Source organism: Macrobrachium rosenbergii, chromosome 2 (assembly GCF_040412425.1).
Source record: "Macrobrachium rosenbergii isolate ZJJX-2024 chromosome 2, ASM4041242v1, whole genome shotgun sequence".
Taxonomy (NCBI): domain Eukaryota; kingdom Metazoa; phylum Arthropoda; class Malacostraca; order Decapoda; family Palaemonidae; genus Macrobrachium; species Macrobrachium rosenbergii.
In genome coordinates, this window is record NC_089742.1 from 89,329,902 (window position 1) to 89,355,964 (window position 26,063).

At 39.6% G+C, this 26,063-nt stretch overlaps 1 protein-coding gene across 1 annotated transcript in view; it reads right to left on the reverse strand.

Moving 5' to 3' along the window:
- The window catches only part of cno (adherens junction formation factor afadin), a 696,676-nt gene that overhangs the window by 246,058 nt on the left and 424,555 nt on the right, over positions 1-26,063 (reverse strand). Inside the window, 3 exon segments of the mRNA XM_067122056.1 lie at positions 1,899-1,993; positions 5,582-5,736; positions 5,739-5,819. Coding sequence (XP_066978157.1) covers positions 1,899-1,993; positions 5,582-5,736; positions 5,739-5,819 — 331 coding nt within the window.

Genomic DNA, 26,063 nt, shown 5'->3' on the forward strand with positions numbered 1-26,063 from the left:
TTTCCATCTACAACAGCCTATCCATCACTTGCTTTCTCTAAATTGGTCTACAACTTTATGTTCCATTTGTTTTTCATTTAAATCTCTACTTGCTAAATACCAGATTAATTCTCATACAGACCTGTCCAAATAAACGAACAGATATATACTACATTAAAGTCCAACTACATGCAGCATGAAACAGCACATGTATCAGTAATGCAGATAACACTCTACAACTATTAACCGTCATATACATGACAAGGCTGCCGTATTAGTGAGCATCATCAGGACACCAGTTTCCACGAGTAAAACCAGTGACAAGACTAACTGTCAAGGAATATATCCAACACTGGTGCAACTTAGTAACAGACAATAAAAACCAAGAAGTTCATGTCTATGCTAATCACATTTGACACTAACGCTGATCATAGACTCCTAAGCAATTATTTAAGTACATTTTAAAGTATTGCAAAAGCCTCATCCATTATTATCTATATGAAGGAGGCCATTCTCTACGGAGAAAAAAGTGAAGGCCTTCTAAACAGCAAAAAGAAAAAAAATATTCTCAAATATGACTTAGCCAGACACCAACTTCTGGTTAATCTCATCCCTTTATTATTAAGATTTAAAAATTAGCAGTGTTTAACAAAATACTGAGAATGAGTTTGACTTACTTTCACGCATCAAGAAGTAATAATGATCACCACAACTAAATTCGTTACTGGCAAGGGTTGCTCCATCAATTTAAGGATACTTAACAGGTTTAAATGTTAATGATTAAAGTTATGTACAACAGCATTACGTCGTTAAGACAAACTGCTATAGAATGGAAGGTTAATTATGCACCTCAATTCCTTATAACGAAAAAATATCATAAAAACGGGTCAGTCTCTGCAGCCCTTCCAGTCAAAAGATACGACTCAGTGATCTCGTTAAACTTAATAATAATAATAATAATAATAATAATAATAATAATAATAATAATAATAATAATAATAATAATAAGAAAACGCAACTTGTTAGCTCTCCACCGTCTAAAATTCGTTGATGCCATCAAGCAGGAAAGCTCTACACAAGAGTCTTGTGACCCTTGAGATGTTCCCAGTCAATGAGGCGATTTGAGCTGTGATGTCTGGGAGGGCTCAAGTCAAGATAAATGTCTCCACTGAGAATACCACATAACTACGAAAGGCAACGGCATAAGCTTTCAACTGCCGATATAAGTATTGTTGTTATACAACCATTTCATTCTCCTGGCATATAAATATTTGTCAAAGTACTGTAACTCGATGCTAATACAAACGTTGCCATACAAAAATCAAAAGCATTTGTACGTTCTTTTAATGAATACTATTCACTCTACTTGCATATAAAATTTAAGAACAATATCAACGCCACTGAATTGACAAACTACTGAATACCGCTACGGCGACATGAAAGCAAGTCCACGACAAGATTTAAACAATTAAATGCGGGAGATTTATAAAAGACGTCAAAGAAAGCACAGCCACTAACATGGAGGATAAGGAACACACTTTCAAGACCCCGAAAAGGAGATTATGGAACATAAGATCATGTAAATAATACTGAACACTTAGACACACAAAGACAACAGGTATCACTTTACTACTGCCACCTTTCCACAATCATTTCCCTTCAAAAATCAAACAAATCTATTTAAGAAAAGCTGGAAAGATCTAGAAACACGGGAGCATCACTTAGTAAGACATTCATCTGTGTTATACAGTGATATTTACAAGACTACGGGCACGAAACGCTAAGGGAAAAGAGCTAACCAGAGCAAGGTGTTACACAAACCCGGGGGGGGGGGTTCTGATGACCCAACAAAACGTTGTGTACCTGAGAAATGGAGAGGAAGTATACAAGTGAATCCGAACAGACAAAGCAATACTTACTTATCCATAGGATGATGCTGCCGTACCCTGTCGTCTTGCAGAGGATCCACAAACCGGAAATTATGTATTCGACCAAACCGAACAACACACCCATGCTGCCGAAAATGTTCTTCATTAGGAGAGTGTAACAATGAAGCTTCTTTCTCAAACATCAATCTCTCTTCAAGTAGCATTCTGATATGCTACCTTTTCAAAAATTCACAAACGTATTAAATGAACGACACATCCTATAAAAGGTGCGAGTCGTTCATTTAATGCGTTTCTTAGATAGGAACCATGGAGAGAGAGAGAGAGAGAGAGAGAGAGAGAGAGAGAGAGAGAGAGAGAGAGAGAGAGAGAGAGCACAAACACGGTCATAAAGAGAACTATTAGGGGTAATCCACGAAGGGTTGGCAACCCCGCACTGCATATCTCAGCTTAATATCGTACTCGTAAAAAACAAATAAAAGGATAAAATAGGATTCTCATTCATATAGCTACAAAGATCTTCAAAAGTCTTAGAGGCACAATGACAGGGCGCAGAGAGAGAGAGAGAGAGAGCCTTGAATTACAATTGTTTTAATAAGCTGTTAACCTTCTTGTTAGTCCAGCAAGCGGACCACAAGGCGGCAACTACTCCAACGGAGGGTCTGGCGAGTTTTTGAGTATGAAGGAACGAATGATTCAGTAATGCTGGATGTGACCTCGGACATATGAGCATCACTAGACAATCAAGAAGGAAGATTCCACATAGCTTACGTTGTTTGGAGAGAAAAAGTGTTATAAATCAGGAGGATTAAACATTGCTTGGTAATAACAGGGGAAAGTGAATGGTGGGATCTTGACTGAGAGAGTAAGGCACATCACTGGATGAGGGATACTGAATGAACGGGGCAGTTTTATACTGTACACGAAACGCACTCTCCGCATGAAGTATTTGTTTAGAAAAACGCCGAGTTTGAACGTATAAGAGAAAAGCTGTACTATGTGGTATACATGAATCTAGGAAGAGCTTTTGACAGACCCGACAGAAAGGCAATGCAGGGGCTAGAATGTATGATATAGATCATTAGTTGTATAGCTCAATAAAAGTTTTTATGATAAAGCCCTGATTGCTAGAAAACCTAGACAAATGGGGTAGTGACTACTTTGTTGCAAAAGTGGGTCTGATACGAGGATGTGTTATGCCTCCATAGCGGATTAATAACTTTATGATGGGAGACATGCGAGAAGTCAGAAAATGGACAGTATACAGAAGTGCAAAGTTTTTAATATGAAAATGAGCCATGAATTGGAGTGTGGAATGACTCATATTTACAGCTAGTGGAACAATGGAGGCTACTGATTCGTCCAGGTATTTCGGAGCATAAATAACTGATGAGGAGAGGCCCAGAATTGGTATGCTGAAGGAAGGTTGATGCCATATTATTCTCAAGTCTTCTTTATCACTCTTGCTCTTGTGCAAATGAGCAATTACAGTTTCAAACCATTCCCTCATCCAGACATATTTGACGTACCCCTGTCAGACACTCAGTTCCTGCATCTTGCTTACAGTCCCATCAACTCCCGATGCCTTTCCAGTCATCAGCCTTCTAATTGCCCTCATTATGTACACGATGATTACCTGAAACGCTTTCTAAAACTTGCATAATCCATTGCCCTCCTTTGTCTTTCAACTGTAATTCCTCTATCCTTCCCATGAAAAAAATCTTCAAAATTCTCCGTTAACCCAAGAATGGATTCACCTAAAACAACGTCTCTCCACATACAGTACATCACTGAAGCTAAGATCCAATTATTCCTTAGCAAATTCTCTGATTTGCCTTCCATGCAAAACAACTAACTGTCCTTCAGTTGTAATTCATAGCAACCCCTCTTACTTTCATTTCTTGCCTTTTATTTATCTTAACTACCTTCAATAATATAATGACTAGATATGCACCCGGACACACGGTTCATCATTGCATCCTTCAATTCGCTTCTCCATCTGTCCTTCCCCTCACCACTTTCCCTTTCCAAAGTGAACCTCTGAATCCACCAGCTTCTTTGGAAACCACGCATTTCAAATAATTAAGTCTCGTTCCGAACATATTTCCATAAAATTCTCACTTTTTCTCCATGAGCTTCATACCCACCAATAACGCCATCATTTTCTTCCACCTACTTTTGCATTTATATTTCCTAGCACAACTACTCGTATACTTGAAACCAAGACAGATACATTTTCAAACTTTCCTAACAACATTCTTTCACCCTCAATATTTTCTATTTATGGACAATACAGTACTTTCCCCAATAAATTAGTTTCTCTTGCCACTTTCAATCATTTTATATATATATATATATATATATATATATATATATATATATATATATATATATATATATATATATATATAGAATCAACTGGCCAAATCTTAACGGATATATATGTACGAAAAGTTCAGAGGGCAGTGTTGCAATTAAAATTACACATATACATACATACATACACACACACACACACACACACACGCCTGATGACAGATAACTGGAAGTCAAAATAGAGAAGGAACCAAAAAACGGTGACCCGACTGGATGTGGTAAGTACAGAGGCATAATCGCAATAAGCACAAGGGGAAAAAATGGATAAACTTCTTCGAAATACCTTTAGACATTGTCTAAATTTGAAAAATCTTCGTCTGATGGCTATGGCTGATTATAGGAAAACATCTAACAGTGTCCACAGACCAGTATTATGGACGGTTTTACGTTACACTTGAATACTGAAAGGTAATATATCTTCCATGAACTAAGTAATTATTCATGAACGAAATAGATGCAAAGTTAATTTTGATGGAGGTTTGTCGACAGACTTTGCAGTGAGTCACGGGGTGTTTCAGGGAAACGTTATGCCATCGTTGCTGTTTTCCCTTCTCATGGATTTTATATTGTAAGAGGTGATTGGGGATAGAAGACACTGAAATGGGGGGAAGGGGGGACTTAGAATTTGTAGATGATATCATTTTAATCAGTAAAGTACCCTAAGAGTTTCAAAACTTGCTTGATCGAATGTACAATAAATTTATAGATACAAGATCATGGTAAATCAAGAAAAACCAACGCTATACGGACGGAATATGCAGAGAGGGATGAAATAACACTACTTGGAGACAGGGTTAATGAGGCAGAATCTTTTAAGTATTTAAGGACAATGATATTAAATACAAGGTCTATTGAGCTGGAATTTACTGAAAGACTGCAACCAGTCAATCAAAATACTGACATATTGAAAAGATTTGAAAACCAGATAGACTGAAACTGCATATAAGAGTAAGATTATCCTTAAGTCTAGTATGATTTGTAGTCCTGCACTGATGAATCATGGTATATCAATGAAACCAACGAACCAACCGTACGGCATTTTACAAATTATTTAATTCAAAACTCGTGAGTAAACAAACACTAGGCAAGATCATTCTTACTCAATATCCATTCCAGAGAGGGCTCTTTTTTTTTTTTTTTTAATTTCCAATTCTTTTTTTTTATTTTTTATTTCGTGACATCAGGCCCACGAACTCATTTCTGCTCTTGTCACAATAAGCGCATCCGAAAACCTGCGCTTCAAGAACTTTCAACATTTCCACTCGCCTGATTCAATTTCTTTGAAAGCCAAAACGTTGACGCGTACTTGACACATAAAATTGCCGAAGGTCGATCCTTACCTGCAGGATGGTGGTTTCGTATATACGCTGCCCGTTGACGAAAGTGTCGGCATCACGAGAACAAGGCGTCACGGTGACGATTCCTTCCGTGTGAGCAATGACGCAGTGTCGGGGCTGGATGTTGGGCCCGAACAGCTGCAGGGACTGGCCCCCGTGTGGGTGCTTCGGTCCGTCCCCACTTCCGTCACATTCAGATGAAGCTGATGCTGGCGACCATAACCTCCAAGCTCATTTCCATCTGAAAAGAACAGAACTGATGAAAATTGAGAAAATCTTCTAACCTACATAAACACATTTACAATCATAACGCTCATTCTGTATCACTTCCCACTCATTCGAGTCACACACTTTTTTATCCTTATATAAAATTATGAAAGCTTGACAGCTTAAAAGAAAAAAAAAACGATTGATCGAAACATACCATATACAGTACACTTCGCTAAATTCCGCAGCGACTTCAACTACACTGACAAGGAGAGAACCACCACATTAAATCAAAACCACCATACACATACACACACACACGGGCGCGCAAATTGGTAGCCACATAACAAATTCTATCTGGACAAAAGAGATAAACTCCCTGGTCCACTTCACCCACCTAGCCCATATTTTCTCTTCTCATTTCCACTGTATCAAAACTCACGGACATTTATATTTTAAATTTTACCTTCCATTTAACATTCACTTCAACTATTCCAGCCATCAGAATCCTCTTCCAACTACTCTTCACTAACAAAAAATCTGAAAAAAATACAAGAAACTTTTACTAGACATTTTTTTTTTCCCGAGCATATTTATGAATATTCTTCTCAAGAAATGATGTCCTTCCATCAACCAAGCTCCCTTCGAAGCACTTTTGACACAAAATTCTCCATTCTTATTGACTCCGAGAACTCCCTACTTACCATACATTTCATATCTTTCTTCACACGCACCGTTCCATCTATATGACCCACCTCAGCTGCCATTACATACATAATCTCCATACCAAATCAGCCTCAGAGTCAGATTATCCTCAAAACACTCGCCTTCTTTTCCATTCCACAACCACACACTGGTACACTAGCAAATACAACCTTTTCTTCTCTCATATTCAATCATTTCCAGATAATCCTTGAATAGTACAGGGGTACACAAATTATACATACATGCATACATACATACACATAAATAAATACTGTATGTGTATATATGTATATGTATATAAATATATGTATATATACATATATACTGTATACTGTATATGTACATATATATACTGTATATTGTATATATACATATAAATTATATATGTGTGTGTATAAATACATTCCCAGCCATTCTAAATGGCGACGACTACAATAAACACAAATTTACAGTTAAGGGGAGTAATCGCTTCCCTTCTATTACGGAAAATGAAGCTGTTTTAGGCTGCAAATGCAACACTAAGGAAGATTAATGATAGTCATTTTGAGGTATTAGATACCATTTTAAAACGACGCGCTTACATGACTCACTGCTTTCCTTTTAATAAGATTAGCCTACCTGAGAGAGAGAGAGAGAGAGAGAGAGAGAGAGAGAGAGAGAGAGAGAGAGAGAGAGAGAGAGAGAGAATTCATCAAAGCTTGGAGGGGTATTATCTAATCGAAGTCCCCCCATAAATGGAATCAATAAGATTTCAGAACTGTTAATTGAAACCCGTGATGTCACCTTTCACTACAGAATTGGATTTGCCGAGCCAAATCAAGATAAAATTACGCCTTGTATAAAGGTACTACCGAGGAAGTGGCAACTTCCACTGCCTATTCCTATCCTGAAAACTTGTAGTTTGCAGATACCTGATGCTCTGACGACAATGAACGCAATATCCTTCTCACTCTCACAATATCTCCCATCTTTCTCTCTGTTAAATGAAGAAAACGCTTTCGTATCCAGACTCAATGCACAGCGTGGTCGTTGCGCAGAATCTCTGGGGAAGTTTTCGAATCTGATGATCGTACAGCTGTGGGATTAAGGTGCCAGTTACCAATGCCAGTACAGCATTTGAAAGGTGTGATCTACTAAGGACTACCTTTCTGTCTTGTGTGATGTTTAGACATATGCATTCTTTACCTTCCCTATTTCTAGGGGTGTATTTAACAGTACCGTTTACTAACCTTCTTCCTTTAAATATCACTAACCTGTACATTTTTCTCTCTTATGTAAGCTATTGCTATTAGTTCTATCACCAAATGTCTTTGACTTTTGAATTCCAGTCAGTCTGTTCTTAATGCAGCAACCTCAATTTGGTCTTCATCAATAACCTAACATCTGGAGATCATGTATGAAATGGAAATCCAAAACGGAGTTTGCTTACGATTTCGCAGTCGATTGTCCAACCCATGTCGTCTTCCATTCAGTTCGACTATGCAACCCACCAACGAAGTTGTTTTAAACGTTTTCTGAGAGATCTCGTAATTATGGCTACCAAATATGAACTGGGAAAATATGATATTTCATTTCCACATACTAAATTCCTTATATCATCCCAATTACTTAAGATCTGCAGCAGCCTTATCCGACAAGATAAAGTGAATCAGGAGGATTTATCGCTGAACCTGCGCTCACCTCTTCTCTAGATACTTTTTCCACACTCGATGAAACTTTGTGCTCACTTTTCAGCGCAATACTCAAAACCCCGTTAAGCTGACAACAAGGAGGCTGTACCTCTTACTTCCAAGAAGTCCGTCACCCCTTCAAGACTGAGTCTACCTCTACCGCTACTACTCACACTGGTTCTGTCAAGATCGCCAGGGTCTCCTGGTACTCGGAGTGTTGACGATTTCTTTCTTTCCACGACAAAACTGCAGAACTCTCCATCAGTTCCTGTTTTCCGGTTCTTTACCACTGAGTATTTCAAGAGTTACAAACTTTTCATCAGTCCTACATTTTTCCCCCCAATAAGCCAAATTGGAAAAATCTCATCATAGTTCACAAGAGCAGAGAGAGAGAGAGAGAGAGAGAGAGAGAGAGAGAGAGAGAGAGAAACTGCTACTACTACTCTCATAATCATGAGTTCCAGTGCTTCATGAATTTACGTAGGCATAACAAGTGTTTGTATATACATAAAAACCTTTTCTCATTATTTACATACTTCCAGACACTTCATTAAGTTCATTAGTTCAATTCTGAAATTATGAAGTTGTGACTGAGTATGCATAAAACGAAAAAGAGTGAATTTATTGAGACTTTCTATTTCAGGTATTTACAGCTATCAGTCAAATTAACAGAATCAAGCTCTTTTCAATATCTGTACTATATTTTAACCTAGGTTCAGGGCATCTCCGAAACTGATCGAAGATCTAGTACGTATATGTACACTACAATTGAAAATCATCTAATTATATATATATATATATATATATATATATATATATATATATATATATATATATATATATATATATATATATATATATATATATATATATATCCATATATATATATATATATACTGTATTCACAAATCCAAGCACTTCTAACACTAACTTATCAATTTCTCAATCAAATTCCAGCTACAACTGAAGCTGACATAAGACTTGCGTTAAACCTCAGAAGGCAAGTCTCAGCAACAATGGCGAGAGACGGAAAGGCATTCTTGTAAACCCCATCTGAGTAGTTTTCAAGTATTTTAACACTAGAAGAGAGGATATGGTCACAGTTAGTACAGACTCTTGGATGTACCATAGACGACTGGTAAATAGGCGTTGTATTTCTAAGAAAGAAGTCGATTCTACTCCTGCACTTTCTGAACAATATGAGCTGAATTCACCTTTAAAATATCCTTAATCATAAGAGCTGACATAAATTGCAAACGGAGTGAGTTCTCTATGCAAAGTCTGTAGAGATTTAGGAACAAATCAATGAATATGAAAATGTCATTGAAATCTTTGGAGTAAACAAAGAAAGAAACACCGAAACCCAGAAATTACCTGACAATCAGAATTTCTCAGTGTGCTACAAATGGGTTCTGTCAATGGAGAAATCCTCATCGAAAGACAGTGCAGTGCAGAAGGGGACGACGCGACGGGAGGCGACAGCAGAGAGAGAGGGGGTGGGGAGCGGAGGGTGGGGGAGAGGCTGGTTTACCTTAGAGCCGAAATTGCAAAATGGAAGGAAATCTGTGTTACCCACCCCCGACCCCTGGAGACAAATAAGAAAAGCTATCCAATTTTCCTAAACTCGGCAGCTTTCTTAAACTATAAAGGAAACGCACACTCGTGTACTGAATGCACACGCTCTCTTTCCAAAAAGGCTTGCAAACAATGAACCAAATACACTGCAAAATCATTTTCCTCTCGACTGTTCGTGTGCACGTGAGAGAGAGAGAGAGAGAGAGAGAGAGAGAGAGAGAGAGAGAGAGAGAGAGAGAGAGAGAGAGAGTCTGCAATGACTGACTTTGATAAACGACCTCATACACAACACACAAAGGGGAGAGACCTGCCATTGATTTCCTATCAATAAAACGGGGTTATTTAGAACTGAAGCAATTTCCTTTTATTGTGTCTATACCGGTCAAATGAATGGGCATGGCAGTAATCATCACAATGGGAAATAGAAACTCTCCTCCTAGCAAGGAAATCGTGTCACCCTGAGCGAATAAGTGAGAGGAGAGGGAGAAATATAGGCATCAATAAAGGTCATTTTCCCACTGAATAACTTTATTCATAAATGATGCCAGAACAGTGGCCATTGGGTGACCCCAACCGAGAAGCCACGGATCTGCCACCTTCTCCACTCGTTTCGTTGTCTGTAAAACCAGTCTCCATCGACGTTCTGTTCATTCTTTCACTTCCAGACAACCTGTCTATGAAGTTGGGAATTCATTCATATTTGCTGGTGAAAAGATGAAATTGTCCTGTAATAATTTACTCGGTCATGTGCAAATGCACTTTGTGTTATCATACAGGGTAATTATATCTCACTGAATGAAACTGAACAATCACCTACAGCTCTGACTGGATACGACACCACTAAGCAATCATGTAAAAAGACTGTCATCGAGAAAAAGGATCATTCTGCATTCAACCTACAAATATGATTTATGAGTCAGGTATCCGTTTTACTAAGCAACACTCAAATAATTAATCTAATTGTACATTACACCACTGATTCAAAATCAAAATTAAAATCAATCTTCAAACAGCAAAAAAATTAAAAATGATAAAAAATACATCATGAAGATACCAAGTCACAGGCAAGTTGTGTGACAATAAGAGGGAAGCTAAAAATGCCAACCACATCTCGTGGTGGCAGCAGAGCGCGCCCATGCGCCCTTCCTTCTCCTTTGGAAAGGCTTTCATGTAAATGAAAGTCTCCTTCGAGAAGGAAAAGGCAATGCAAACATATAACGAACTTCCTCCTCCAAAGGGAAATGTTGTACAAAGGAGGAAATACGGAAGCTTCCTCTCTCATCCACGAAGGCGAATCGACGCTGCTACTTCCGCACCGTTATCCTACTGCTTCTCTTGTCTGTATTTTAATGCTTTATCCACATGCTTTCTCTCTTACAACTGTTTTTATTTTTTTGTAACTGATAACAAAAGTTCGAGTATAAGATTGCTGTTCAATATCAACATTTTATTTTCAGATGTAATTTGGAACACACTTTTCTTAGACAAATGTGCCAACTGTTTCACTATAATTCCCCTGTAATTAAGGCGAACTACATCTTTGATTTCTAAGATCTGACTGAAGAATCGAAAATTAAACCCCTTTCCCCCTTTCTCCCTCTCTTTTACACTTTGGAGACTGCAAAGATCAAATCCTAAACTCGATTGAATAAGTGGACAAATTACTTTTTTGGGCTCATCTTTAAAGAGTTAAGGTGAAGTGAAGATCAATTCACCATTACCATTTCTAGAGGACTTTAATGCAATAAGAATAACATACAAAAAAATACCAAATTCTAAAGTAATTTGTATTTTTCAAAACACAGAAATCTATGCTTTCATATATGGAGTACTTGCGCTTGGCGCGCTTTGGCTGCTGAATTGTCTGTAAAAACAAAATCTTATTGTTAGGCCTATGATCACATGTGGCCTGACTCCTCCACTGTGCAAACCAGCTCGTCCGCAGTCATGCTCCACTCCCTACATGGAGAGAGATCAAAACTATGAGGGGTGATCAGAGGAGGGTAAACTTATACACAAGAAAGCATAGGTTCATATGTTAGGAAAAACACAAATTACTTTAGAATTTGATATTTGTTCTAACACCAATATGAACTTAAGCCTTCATATATGGAGCCTCACTTGGAGGCAGGAGGTCCATCTCTTTCAGGTTGCCAGGTGGGTGTGTCCCTCCCCGAGAATCAGAAGGCAATTGACACCTCTGACCCCTTGAGAAGTCCCTCTGTAACCTACCAAACTGTTATTCACAAGCATTCATGGCATCAGGATACATGTTGTGAGTACTCACAGCCACCTCCCTCAACAAAGCTAACACAGGGCTTGACATACTTATATCACCTATTGGGTCACCACTACCAGTCCCAAGGTGAAGGTGTCCAAGGACTTGTGTGCTAAGTATTTGAGATAGGAGGTGAAGGTTGACTGTCTCTTCTAGACCCCTGCTCTCAGGACTCGAAGGACTGAATGCTTCTTCTTAAATGCTACCGAGGGTCCGTGAAGGTGATGTCATGGACCCTCACTCTGGTTAGTAGAGGGTCACCATCATGATCAGTCTGGTATGCCCTGACAATCACTTCCCTCAACCAGACAGGGACATTTCCTGAAATCCCCCTCTTTTCCCTGGCCCGTACTGATGAAAAGTCTCTGACAGGCCACTCTGTGAAGGGCCATATGTTAGAGAGTTCTCAAGGACCTCACCTGGTAGAGTAACATCTTGCCTTTTTCACCTCTTATAAGGAGGGGACAGAGAAACCACTGAAACTTGGGTCCTGGGAGCCAAGATTCTGGGTTTTTGACATGAATTCATGAGACTGAGTGACGACCACTCATGGGTGTGGGAGACAACGTGTGAGGGGGCGTGCAACTCCCCTACTTGCTTGGTAGATGCCAAGGCTAGTAGGAAGATGGTCTTGAGAGTCAAATCCAGGTCCAGTGCCTTGTGGATAAAGCAGGACAGCAGTTTCAGGTTGGTGAGGACCTTGGGCACATCCCACTTGGGAGATTTTAGTTCCTGTGGGGTACAACTCTTTCCGAAATGTTTCACCATGGCTGACAGTTCCCAGGAGGGCAAAAGGTCTATGCCTCTTGGTCTGAACACTTGGGCAAGGGCATCCCTGTATCCCTTGATCACTGTCATGGAAAGGCCTTTCTCCTGCCATGGGAAGACAAGAAAATCTGCCACCTCGCTTCCAAGATGGAAGACCTTTCACTTTCCTTGATATACCCTGAGGATAACTGTCTCAGGGGGCCAGAGATGGCCACTGCAACTTGCTCCGAAAAGCCTCTCCTTCTGAGGAGTTGTTTGGTAGCCTCCATCCATAAAATTGGGCTACTGCCTGATGGAATTGGTGGTTAAGTTTTTGTTTCAGAAAAGTGCTTGGGCCACCTTGGTGCTATGAGGGTCATGCTTAGCCCTCAGGACACAAACAGCCTGCTGATGACCTCCTTCAGCTGACTGAACGGGGGGAAGACACAGAAGTCCATGTTGTCCCAGGGGAGTTGGAAGGTATACTGCAGGACGGTCCTTTGGTTGGGTACTGGAGTTTGTTGTTCCTCACTGTGGCAAACAGGTTTAATGTGGCTCAACAAAGGGTAAAACGTACTATTTGGGTCGCCCTGCTTAACTTATCTGCCACAACGTTCTTTCTGGGAATGTGCCTGGCTGTTGGCAGAAGTCCCTAAGTTTCTGACCACTTGTGCATCTATACCGCCAGCTCATTCAGTTCATGATAGACGGTGCCCTGTTTGTTCATGTATACCACCACCATGATGTTGTCACTCATCATGGCTACAAAATTGTTCTGGAGCAAGTCCTGGAAGTGCTGGAGTGCTATCAAGCTGCTCGCATCTCCAGGAAGCTGATGTGTTACTCTTGTTGCTCTGCACTCTGAGTCCCTGAAATGCAGGTGCATTCAGGTGAGCAGCCCATTCCCTTCGGGACGCATCTGAGTATACCAACATCTTCACAGGTGGCCCACTTAGATGCCCTCCCTGCAGGTGGTTCCTCGGATCTCTCCATCACCACAGGTCTTCCAACACCTTGTCTGTCACATGTAAACATTGCAATCGGACAGTCTTCTCCCTTCCCTTTCATCTGCCACTGAAAGGAATGGGTCCATGCTCTGCCCCTGGGTACTAACTTCTCTAATGACAGCAAGTGGCCACTGCTTGACGGGTTGGAGGGGAGATCGACAGGAAGGGGTAGGATATGTTTATCAGGTTCGCAGACTGCTCAAGGAAGGGGTAAGCTTTCCCCACAACTGTGTCTATCATACCCAAATACCTGATGTTCTGTTTCAGTACAAGTTCTGACTTCTTGTGGTTGACCAGGATCCCCAAATCTCTGCATAGTGCCAGGATCTCGCCTGTCTTTGATAGCCTTCTCCTTCGAGGGTGGCAGGGTGAACCAGTCATCAAGGTTCCCCCACAGTCTGATACCCAGCCTGGGCACCCAGTTCAACACTAGCTGGAAGACCCTAGTTAAAGCCTGGGGGCTGTTATAAGTCCAAAGCACAGAGCCCTGACTTGGTATGTCACTTTCTGGGAGACAAATTGCAGAAACTTCCCAGAGGAGGGGTGTATCAGGATGTAAAGGTAGGTTTCCTGTAGGTCTAGAGAGACCATGAAGTCCCCTTCAATGATCGGTGCCAGTATTGACTGAGTTGTCTCCATTTTGAACGGCGTCTGTTGTAGGTAGAAGTTTAGGGCTGACAGATCTATGAATGGCTTCCATCTCCCCCATAAAACACTTTCTCCACCAGGAGAGGTGACTGTAAAAACCAGGTGTGACATCCACATCTATTTCTAACACCTCCTTCTGCAGCATGTCTCTGATATTCCATTACAGGGTCTTCCACTTGGATGAGTCACTCCAGTAGGAGGGGAGCTTGATCAGTTCTGATGACAGAGGAGGTCTTGTTTGTGTGAAAGGAAGTGCATATCCCTTCTTGAGGGTCCACATTGTCCACTCCTCTGCTCCGAACAGCTGCCATACTGACCACCTGCTGTTGTTCATTCTTTTGGGGTGTTGCCTGGTTCTGCTGACAATACCCAGGGTGGGACAAGGGATGTCTAGTGGGAGGTGGATGTCTGCTATGTGCTGAGGATCCTGCAGACTGCCCTATAGTCCCCTGCTTGTGCGATGCTGAGGCAAGAGAGTCCTTTACGCCCTATCTTCTCTCTTTCATCGCCTGTCTAATTGCTTCCAGAGGGAAGTAATACGGTGAATCCAGGAATGGGTTATTCCTAAGAGTTAGCCAACTGTCCACTGAGATTTGTTTCTGGACCAAGGCCTGGAATGAGTCCCTTCTCATTAGGGCGATATTGGCCCACACGTGCCACTTGCTTGACAATGTAGGACAGGGCCTTCCCGAAAGGGCCCATGTACTCCCTCATAATGTGCCACTTTGAGAGAGGAACAACCTCTTTCATATCCCTCAGCCGCACTCCTTGGCACCTATTCAACCATGAGGTGGCTCTTGAGATTCTCCTCAACACTGCTTCTAGATTCATCATTTCAGTGCTGGTGAATTTTGACCCTTGTTGGCAAAAATGTTCCAACAGTACAATGTTGATACGATGTTTGAAAGTGTGCAGATGGTCGAGTCTAGAGTTCTAAGAATGGTAGAAGCATCTTCTGGAGCATAATACTTTGCCTGGCAGGGGATGGGGGATGGAGGGGAGTAATCTCTCTTACCTGGAGGATGCTAAGGCTGACTGTTCCCTTGCTACTAGGCTGTTCAATTCCCTCATGATGCCTCTTCTTGTATAGAGTCATCCAACTTTGTGAGTCCCACTTCCATCTGATTTGGAGGACAAACTCCATAAACCCCCTTCTCCTCGTCTGGTATCTCTAGAAGCACCTTACGCAGGGAGATACAGTGACATGGGACAGAACCATCATAGCCTCATGACCAGAGCTGGGAGTGTGGTGAAGAGGAGTGGGCCCGGGCTCTGTCCTGATTGGCTTGAGGAAGGAGGTACACCAGTGTGACCTACTCCTTGAGCGGGACTGGGGACTTATCTTGGGGGAATCAGTGTAGCGTGACTGGCTCCCCCTACCTGATCGACTCTGCCTCTCCACTCTGTTTCCTCGTGGTGATCTTCCCCCCCTACTGGATACAGACCTGTCTCTGTCCCTACACAGCCTTGAAGAGGAGGGTCCCACTACTGATGAGGCCCTGGAAGAGGAAGGAAACTCCTCTGACTACAAGTCCCTCGCTGCATGATCCCCCAACCATGGACATCTTCTATTCTCTAGTATTTGAATGAAAGGCAAGACCAGGATACCAAGTCTGGTCTCGTCCTCGTCTTCCTAGCCAGGACTAGCTCCTCGCCAGTATTGTCATCCTTCGAGACCATGTGGCGATAGAAAGAATAGGTCTCCCCATATTGGAGTTTTCTGCAACGATGTTGACCTTCGCCTCATGGCCATGGCATTGCAGAAATATCTGGAAGATATCTTCCGCTCTTTGCCTTCCTGTCTGTGATGTACAGGGCCTGAACATGTCTTTCCCTGGTGTCACTGGAAGAGGGGAGGTAAATGACAGAGAGAGTGATGGAGGGCATGGAGACAGGCTCAGCATGGGATCCCCTGGAGATGGAACTTGCCTTCTTCCTACGCTGATTCTCATACTTCGACCACTGCAGTGAGGGACAGTACGCACACTCCTCGCACGTGGTTTCCCGGAAACATTCTTAGCCCCTGCATGAGATACAAACAGAAGGGGGTCCATGGCTACCGGGCACATAAACTTAGTGTGGGGGCGCACACACCCTACAGACACAAAGCAAACAGTACAGTGCAAAACGGGAGGCAAATCAGAGAGCAAGTGCGAAGATGGACATGGCTGCAAACACAATGGAGGAGTCAGGCCATCTCAGGTCACACATGACCATAGGCATAATGAAAGCATTTTGTTTTTAGAGACGATTCAGTAACAGCCGAAGTGTGCCAAGCATGAGTACTAAATACATGAAAGCATAGATTTGTATTAGTATTGGAACAAAAGAACATTTACCAGTCCTATCATATCTAAATTTAAGAGTCAAAGTGAACTGCCGGATAACTGTCAAAAGAAAAGCATGGATGACCAGAAACGGGACTCTACATATCCTTGGTAAGACAAGCTCCTTTATCTATGATCAATTAATCATCAAAAAATAAACACTCAAGTGGTGAACTCTCTTTAGTCAATGTAAATCTACATGATAATATTTTCTATAGACGTAAAAAGGGCACCAGCTCTAAGAACTTACTTAATTAGTGAAGAAATATTTTGTTTCAACATAAATTCTCTTTTTCATTTCAGTTATCTCTCACTTGCACTGAACTTTCCAGGCCTTGCCTTTAATATGACCCTCATCTTCATGTTGCTTCCTTAGTTTCGCCTCTGACCGGGATGTGTAATTCCCAGCAACTGTGAACAGGTCCCAGCCTCCACAATGCTCAATGGGCTCAAAGAAAAGTCCCTCTTCCTGGTCACACCCGCCAAGTGGGCGCATCCTATAATCTTCCTATGAAGTTCAGTAAACTTAAGGCTTGCTCTCTTCTTGCATCCAAGTTGTGGAATTCTCTTCTTAATAATGTCTTTTAGATTAAACAGGTAAGTTCATTTCCATTCTTTTCCGATAAAACTAATTCAAACAAAATATACGATAAAAATATATTCAACATAAACGGTGTATCATGCAAAGATGAAGTAGGCAGTTGCTAAAGTAATACATTTCCCGTATGTCAGCAAAGTTACTATGCATGATTAATTACGTCTCGTCTTTTCCCTCCAGAGATACCAACAGGAGAATCTTTGTCATCTATTTTGCCTTACTGTTTAATATTTCTCAAACTTTGATCGCTCGCGTACCTTTCAAGGTGCTATATCACCAACTGTCTAACCCCTTATACTGATATAAAATTAAAGAAAGGAAGCAGTATAGTTCATAGTGTGAAAATATTAACTTTCCGGAATTTTTTCCCTGAAAGCAGATCTAAAAGGGGATCACAAGAACTTACTGCTTCATGTAAGCATACCCTTCTGAGGGAAATCACATGTTCAGATTAAAGACTCATACAACACAACTTGAAGATCATTTTTTCCATAGTTTTGGAGCTTACAATTGAAATATGTTTGGAATAACCACTATTCTGCACAGTTTTTGCAAAGGAAACGAGCGAAAACTTACTGAGTTTGTGAGAAAACCTCCAATAGATTTTCTTGTAACCGGGAGAACAATATACCCAACCTCCCAAAGTCCATGATAAGCTGAAGAAAACCACTAACTTTATTGCGATGGAAAACAGGTCAGATTGAACATCAGAGCTCTTGAAAAATAATTTAACATTATCATTCAAGAGCACAGTAAAACCATCATTAACAACTCCCACTCCATTATTTCATAAATCCACAAAGGGAGGGAAAGACGTTCATAACATACGAAAACATGATTCTTGCTGGATAATATTAGTCCGTCACTAATACACAGATAATAATTTCAGCATCAAAGTCAAGTTCGTTCACAAATTCGTAACCTGATCAATACGTAAAGTTAATTAACACCTTTTATCACCGCTCACATCCCAGGAGGGGAACGTGGAATGCTGATGAAAAATGGGACAAAATGCAACAGAGGAAATTCTCCACCACATCAGGATTTACTCTTTGCTAATCTTATGACAACCCTCACGCTCTAACCGGACCTCACTCTGGAATAAAGAGCACTGTCGGTAAACCAATACTGAACCTGGGTGACATTGTATACAAGCATTTTATACAGAGAACCAAACAAACAAATAAAAACACACACACACACACACACACACACACACATATATATATATATATATATATATATATATATATATATATATATATATATATATATATATATATATATATATATGTGTGTGTGTGTGTGTGTGTGTGTGTGTGTGTGTGTGTGTAACTGAATCACGAAAATATGGAACGTGATGAATATATAAATAAAGACAAAAAGACTTTTATAACATTTTTTGTTGGTCAGTCACCTCCCTTGTATAATCTTTTAATTGTCCTGTCCCTGCTTCTGAGCCATTGAGCCTCATCCCTTGTAAAATCTCTTAAATATTAATCCTGTTCTGGTAGGTCTGCTAATACTTCATTTGTGTTGGATTCCAGGTGCATATTTTTCCTTTGTAATCTTCACCTGTCATTTATAAGACCCTTCTTTGTAAACTTATTTTTATACTTCTTCAGTCTGCTAAGTAAAGGACTATAAGTCGAAAGGTCTTGCAGCACTCCATTGCTTCTCTTTCCTTCGTGGATTTTGTGGCATATGCATTGTAAATTTCTACCACTAAATATTAGTTCTCTCGAAGGTGTCTTAGATATGAAGACGAAACCGGACAGGATTTATACCCAGTGTTTCATTTTCCCTGTGGTACATCTGCATATATATATATATATATATATATATATATATATATATATATATATATATATATATATATATATATATATATATATATATATATATATATATATATATATGTATATATATATATATATATATATATACATATATATGGAACACTGGGTGTAAATCCTGTCCGGTTTCGTCTTCATATCTAAGACATCTTTCAGAGGACTGATATTTAGCGGTAGAAATTCACAATACATGTGCTACAGTGGCAGTACAAACACACAAACACAATAAGGATGGAGACCAAACATTCACACCTGACAATTAGAAATCTTTTCACCTGTAGGGGTTTACTCACGCCTGTACTCTCGTTCCGTGTCAATTACCTGTCCGAAAATCTATGGTTTACACTTTTCTTGTAAATCAAACTTTATACATTCCTTGACTGATACTCGCATCCTTATAAAAATCTGTCTTTTACAAAACTGGACTTGATAATGTTTCTGTTCACGTATAATGGGAATGATGTGTTTTGGCCCTGCCCAACTGACTTCATGATACAGTTACTTCCCTTACCTCTTAGGTGGTAACCTTCTGGTTCTTTGCAAATAGTTAATAAAGTACTGTACAGTGCACCGCAACGAATGATGTCTACTTCAAGCAAGTCAGTCACGAAGAAATCGGAATACCTTCATCGCTAGAGATGCAAAAATTTACTACAGTTCGTTAACAACTTCCCTCGTTTTACCCCGACGTCAATCTCTGCAGCATAAGAACATACCTTAAAACGACTTGACGTTCAGTAATGGCTAAAACTGGTATCAACTTTAGAGGGAAAATAAAAAGTTCCCAACAAACCAACTCTGTTTTGTCACTCCAATTTCCACTCCAGTGTCTGCAGTAGACGGAAATACGATCATTCACAGCCCATGAGCTTTAGTTCTTGCCTTCTGAGGTTTTCCTCTCATTGTGACAACAAAACGAAAGTCAATTAATCACGACCCAATACTCTAGATCGAAACTAAAACAAGAATCACCAAAACAAATATAACAATCAATATCTTTTGACCCGACATGGCCTACTCCAAACTGTCAGACACAAATCCTCCTCCACCGGCCATGAAACACAAAAGCGGATGAACAGCTCCCTTCCTGTCCCTGTCCCTTATTGAAAGGCATCATACCAATAACCTGAGGGAGTGCCCTCAATAAAATTAATTTCGGCCTTCCCCTCACCCGCTATTAAGGGACAGACTACACAAGCATGAGCTACGTCACAATATCCAAAAGGGGACCGCCAGATTTTCGATGTCATATAAGCTATTCAATATAGATAGAGGATTCACCAACGGACGGACTGGCCCTGCACATGACACTGAACTGCTTTATTATCCTTCGGGTGATAAGGATGACTTGCTTCCTCTGCCGTTACTCTGATGCGCTGGAATTTGGCACAGCACATAACAAAGTTGATGAAGAACCTCTAAGAGTGATAGAGCCAAGCTATGAAATATATAATAAAATTTTTGGGAAAGGTTATCCATTATGTACAGATAGACCGATACACCACAGAAAGATAATAAAGCTCAAAGGAAAGGATAATCACTACGTCTACTATAAATATAAAAAAAAATATATGAAAAACCACTAAGAAACACCAATAAAATCACTATATCCAACACTAAAAGAAAATATCAAAAGAATGACTGAAATATTACAAAATATACAACTCAAACTTTCCAAATAATGTCCAACAATTATCATTCATTTCATTGCTTGCATAATAGGCATGTCAAAACATTTCACTGTGACTGGAGGGCAGACATGAAGATACAAAAAACTCTCTCTCTCTCTTTCTCTCTCTCTAACAATCTTTTAAAACAGCCAATTTAAATAAAATTTCCAAGTGCTTTACCTGATAATTCTGTAAGAAATAGAAGCAAAATCTCACAGCAACCTGACAGGACAAGCATCCTTAAACATAATTAATTTATTTAGCCTAAATGTGCCTTCAGTCAATACGTAGATGCTCTTGTATTCGTGAAAATGAGACACACGACAGACAGACACACACTTAGCTAGACCACATTTACTTGGGACACTAATAAAAACAACGCTACAGTCAGCGCCTGCAAATCAGTGGGATGAGCAATTGCAGAGGTCCACATCATGCCGCCTAAAGCCTTGCACGGGCCTCCTTGGGCCGCGGCCGGCGCAGCAAGAAGGCCTGCTCAATCTAAACCAAACGCCATCAAACACATCTTGTAAAAAATTTTGCTAACTTAGATGATCCGAGTCTCGTAGTTTACATCAAGCTTCTTAATCCTTTTTGCACCTTATCTAACATACAGCTGCCTGAGTGCAAAGGCCCACACTCGCATAAGGCAGCTTCACTTCAACCGACAAGCAAACAAACTTCGTCACATTCTTCACGCACCAAGGATTGTATAGAGCATGGGACGTCAAGGTGCTGTACCAGTCATTGTTTATTTAATTAATGTCTTCACTTGAATGGCTGCAGTGCAAGTTCTTCCTGTCCCCATTAACCAATGGAGGATGCAGGTTCTACAAGGAAAATATCCCCACCAAATAATCGTGTTCAAACCTCTTTCATTTCACACACACACATACACACACACACATATATATATAATATATATATATATATATATATATATATATATATATATATATATATATATATATATATATATATATATATATATATATATATATATATATATATATATATATATACGCACGGATATTAGGCCACATACATCCGATTAATATTTAACTCTATTTTGACTGTTATTTGTGACTTAATATTGGACGGTATAAATATATCACGTGTAAAATTAGTGGAAAAAACTATATATGTATATATACACGTATATACATGCGTGTGTCTGTGTGCATGTATGTTTTCCACACTGCAAATGGGCAACTAAACAGCAAGTCTACTTGTTTTAAAAACTAACGTTATATCAAAACTGTCAGCAAGCTCTATTTCCTGAATTTCTAGTAGAAATGATTTGGCGCCCACATGCACACACTCGCTCAAACGAATATGGCTACAGTTTACAGGCACACCCACAATAAGAGGAGCATTATCCGACAGGGAAAGCAGATGTACGAAATACGCATCTGTATGCCAGATAGGATGGAAGTATGACACGATCAATATTAGACGTCCAACCTGGTCGCTTCTAGCCCTGACCAGACTCGAGCATAATTTTCAGCAGGATAACCAACTTCAGCCAAATTCTCTCTCAGCAACGTGTTCTGAAGGACAGACCTTCCGCAAAGACTCGCACCGATCCCCTGTCACGAAGGGAGCTAATAACACGAACCTTCAGCTCTTTGTTGGGTAAGTCGGTAGAGCTGCGGACTGTCACTCGATGGGCCGGAGTTCAATTCCCCGGCCGGCTGATGAAGAGTTAGAGGAATTTATTGCTGGTGATAGAAATTCATTCCTCGCTATAATGTGGTTCGGATTCCACAATAAGTTGTAGGTCCCGTTGCTAAATAACCAATTGGTTCTTAGCCACGTAAAATAAGTCTAATCCTTCGGGCCAGCCCTAGGAGAGCTGTTAATCAGCTCAGTGGTCTGGTAAAACTAAGGTATACTTAACACGAACCTTCATTTTGCCTGAGACGTAAATACACAAGGGCCAAGCTTTCAAATTTCAAAATCATATACATACTGAAGTGACTGACTTGAGCTTATTTCTTAAAAGATATTAATGCTCAACCTAGGAAGTATCATTTTCACTATTTCACTGAAATGTCCGTTATGATGGTACACAGACTTGGAAATATCACATGTTCATTTCACGTATCACGTATAAATTAGACTCGAACGTGTCTGAGATACATATCAACAGAGAACGAAAAACAAATAAACTATACAGGATAAAATGTAATCGGAGAAAAGATGCTTTCACTTGGAGTGAATGCAACTCACGTACCCATCTGGTAAGTATTTCTTGTTAAATATTACAAGAAAATGAAAGAGCACATTTTTATACTAGCTGTTTCATTTTCATATACTGTAATAGTTTCATGTATATTTAGAAATATATTTTCATGCAGAAATATAAAATATAATATTTTCACGTAGAAATATAAAAAATGTTACATTTTCATGTATAACAATATTAATGAATGGATAACCCAATGTGAGGTGAAAATATACCACTAATAAATTAACAATTAATCCGATCCTTATCAAGAGAAGAAACTAAAGCTGAAATTTTGATGCTGCTTTTGAAACAGTTCCCTCCACAGCACTAAGTCTTCTGGCATGACCACATCTGTTTCGGTCTGCGTCAAACAAAACAAAATTCAAAATTTTTCTTCAAATTAAAGTTCACTAGAAATCTACAGTTCCAAGGTGGCACCCAAAGTCTTCTTCCCTGAGTAACTCATAAGCAGCATCTCAAAAGGTTAAACAAAAGGAAACAAAAAACTATTTCATAAAAACTTGAACAAAAACAATCACATTGTGGTTCTGAGACACTTCTTCCTCTTTAAACATAAAGAATCACAAAATTTAGACAAGATATCTCAATCTGATGATCATGGCAATCTGCACGACATTAGAGATTCACCATTTCTTTTAATCCGTTTAACCTAATTACTGCTGTGATTCTCATGCCTGTTATGAATGAGAAATAAATCTAAAAATATGACAACAACCTAGAAACCTTAAAACGAAAACTGCTTTTCCGAGAGGGGAAAGGATGGTACGACGACGTTTGCTCAAGTCCTTCTAATTCATTGATTCCTTTACTGATAATATTAATCATGCTGAATGCATGTCTGCCATGAGCACACAGCCTTTTTGATTTGTGAACTGTATACTGTATATACTCCTGCTATCATTATTTACTTTTCATATACGGTTCAGTTCGTACCCTCCGCAATGAGAAGAGAGAGAGAGAGAGAGAGAGAGAGAGAGAGAGAGAGAGAGAGAGAGAGAGAGAGAGAGAGAGAGAATTATTGATCAGGAGTAAAAGTGAGCGAAGGAACGAGTGGAGTGAGTGACCCAGGAACAACCAGATCAAAGTCTTTCATCAAGGCAGATAAATTGGCCCAATATTCAATATAAGCTCCCCAGCTGGGCTCCATACGCCTTGAATTTTCCATCATTTCTGGTCCCCAGCTAATACGTGATTCCTGGGCAATGATGACGATGAAAGTGCTCAGTGAATCATCTACGTTTTACATTTTCACTGGATAAGGAAATACACAAATATATATATATACACACATATATATATACATATATATATATATTATATATATATATATATATATATATATATATATATATATATATATATATATATATATATATATATATATATATATATATATATATATATATATATATATTACTCTAATAAGAGGTGGCTTCAGAGACAAGCAAAAGTAAATTTGTTGCCATATTAATTTTTCAATTGCTAAATAAAAAATGAGTATCTTGCTCAGACAACTTTGACATCATCAGCCGATTCCTAAGCTTGCGCCAAAGACTCATCCTTATTATATTAACAACTAACCGCGTCCAAAAATGCCACTCTCCTCTCCCTGTGACACCTACACATTTTCTGAGTATCAGGGGCCCACTGCTCTGACACACCTCCATCCAAGTCAGCCATCATTTTCAGGGCTACCTCTCCTCTTTCTTAATGAACCATCCGAATTATACGCTCTTTTCACACCATCTCCTATTCTCTATGTATGACCAGACCACCTCAGAAACATATTCGTCCACTGCTTCACCACATCCTCTCTATATCTTTGACTCTCACCCTTTCAACGTACTTTACTGGGAATTTCAACATCACCAAATTTTTCTCTTATCCACAATCAAAATTTCCGATTCACTCCTAGTAAGGAGTTCGTTGATTATTTCGTCATACATTACAACTTTGAATCCATTGATTGTTCTCTTGTGTTTGTCTTTGCAGATATCCTGCTACCTTTATTACTACACCTATTCCATAACTCTCTTTTTTCATCCTCCCTTCATCTGTTTTAATTATTCTCAAATATTTGTAGAAATTAACCACTTCAATACTGACATGAATTTCTCCAGTTTCCTGGTTCCATTTTGAATTTTTTTTCCTGGTTTCCTCATTACATTTTTAACAGTCTTTGCATCATCAAAGGACTAGCACCAAAACTAAAACCATATTATCAGTACATATACAGTATATATAATATATATCTATAATATATACGTGTATAGATAAAAGAAAACTTAGGTTATGATGGAATCACCACAGAGAGGATTTTACTAATACTGAAATGACACTTCGAATAACATCTAGACTGTTTTGCATATTATGGGTGAAGAAACAAAGCCTGATGAATGGGAACTGGAGGTCAAAGCAAAGGTGCCAAAGCGATGACCTGACAATGGGATAAGTATACAGGCGCTGCAATCGTGTTGGTTGTGATGAAAATACTTAGTATTCCTTTTCCCAACAGGCCAGACATAGAAACTGATAAAAACCTTAAGAAATAAAGTACAGGTTTGAGAACAAGGCAAAGCCTCAACGATCAACTAATTGTTAAGATATGCAGTGCAGCAGTATGCGGAATTTAAAAATCCCCTTTGCTGTTCACCTTTCTCGCATGTATAATAATGAAAAAAAAAAAAAAATTTAAAAATGTGCCGAAGTTTCTTCGGCGCATTCGAGTTTTCTGTACAGCGTGTATGCTCTATGAGCCGCGGCCCATGAAACTTTCAGCCACGGCCCGGTGGTGGCATGTCCTATAGCGTTGCCAGACGCACGATCATGGCTAACTTTAACCTCAAATAAAATAAAAACTACTGAGGAGGCTAGAGGGCTGCAATTTGGTATGTTTGATGATTGGAAGGTGCATGATCAACATATCAATTTGCAGCCCTCTAGCCT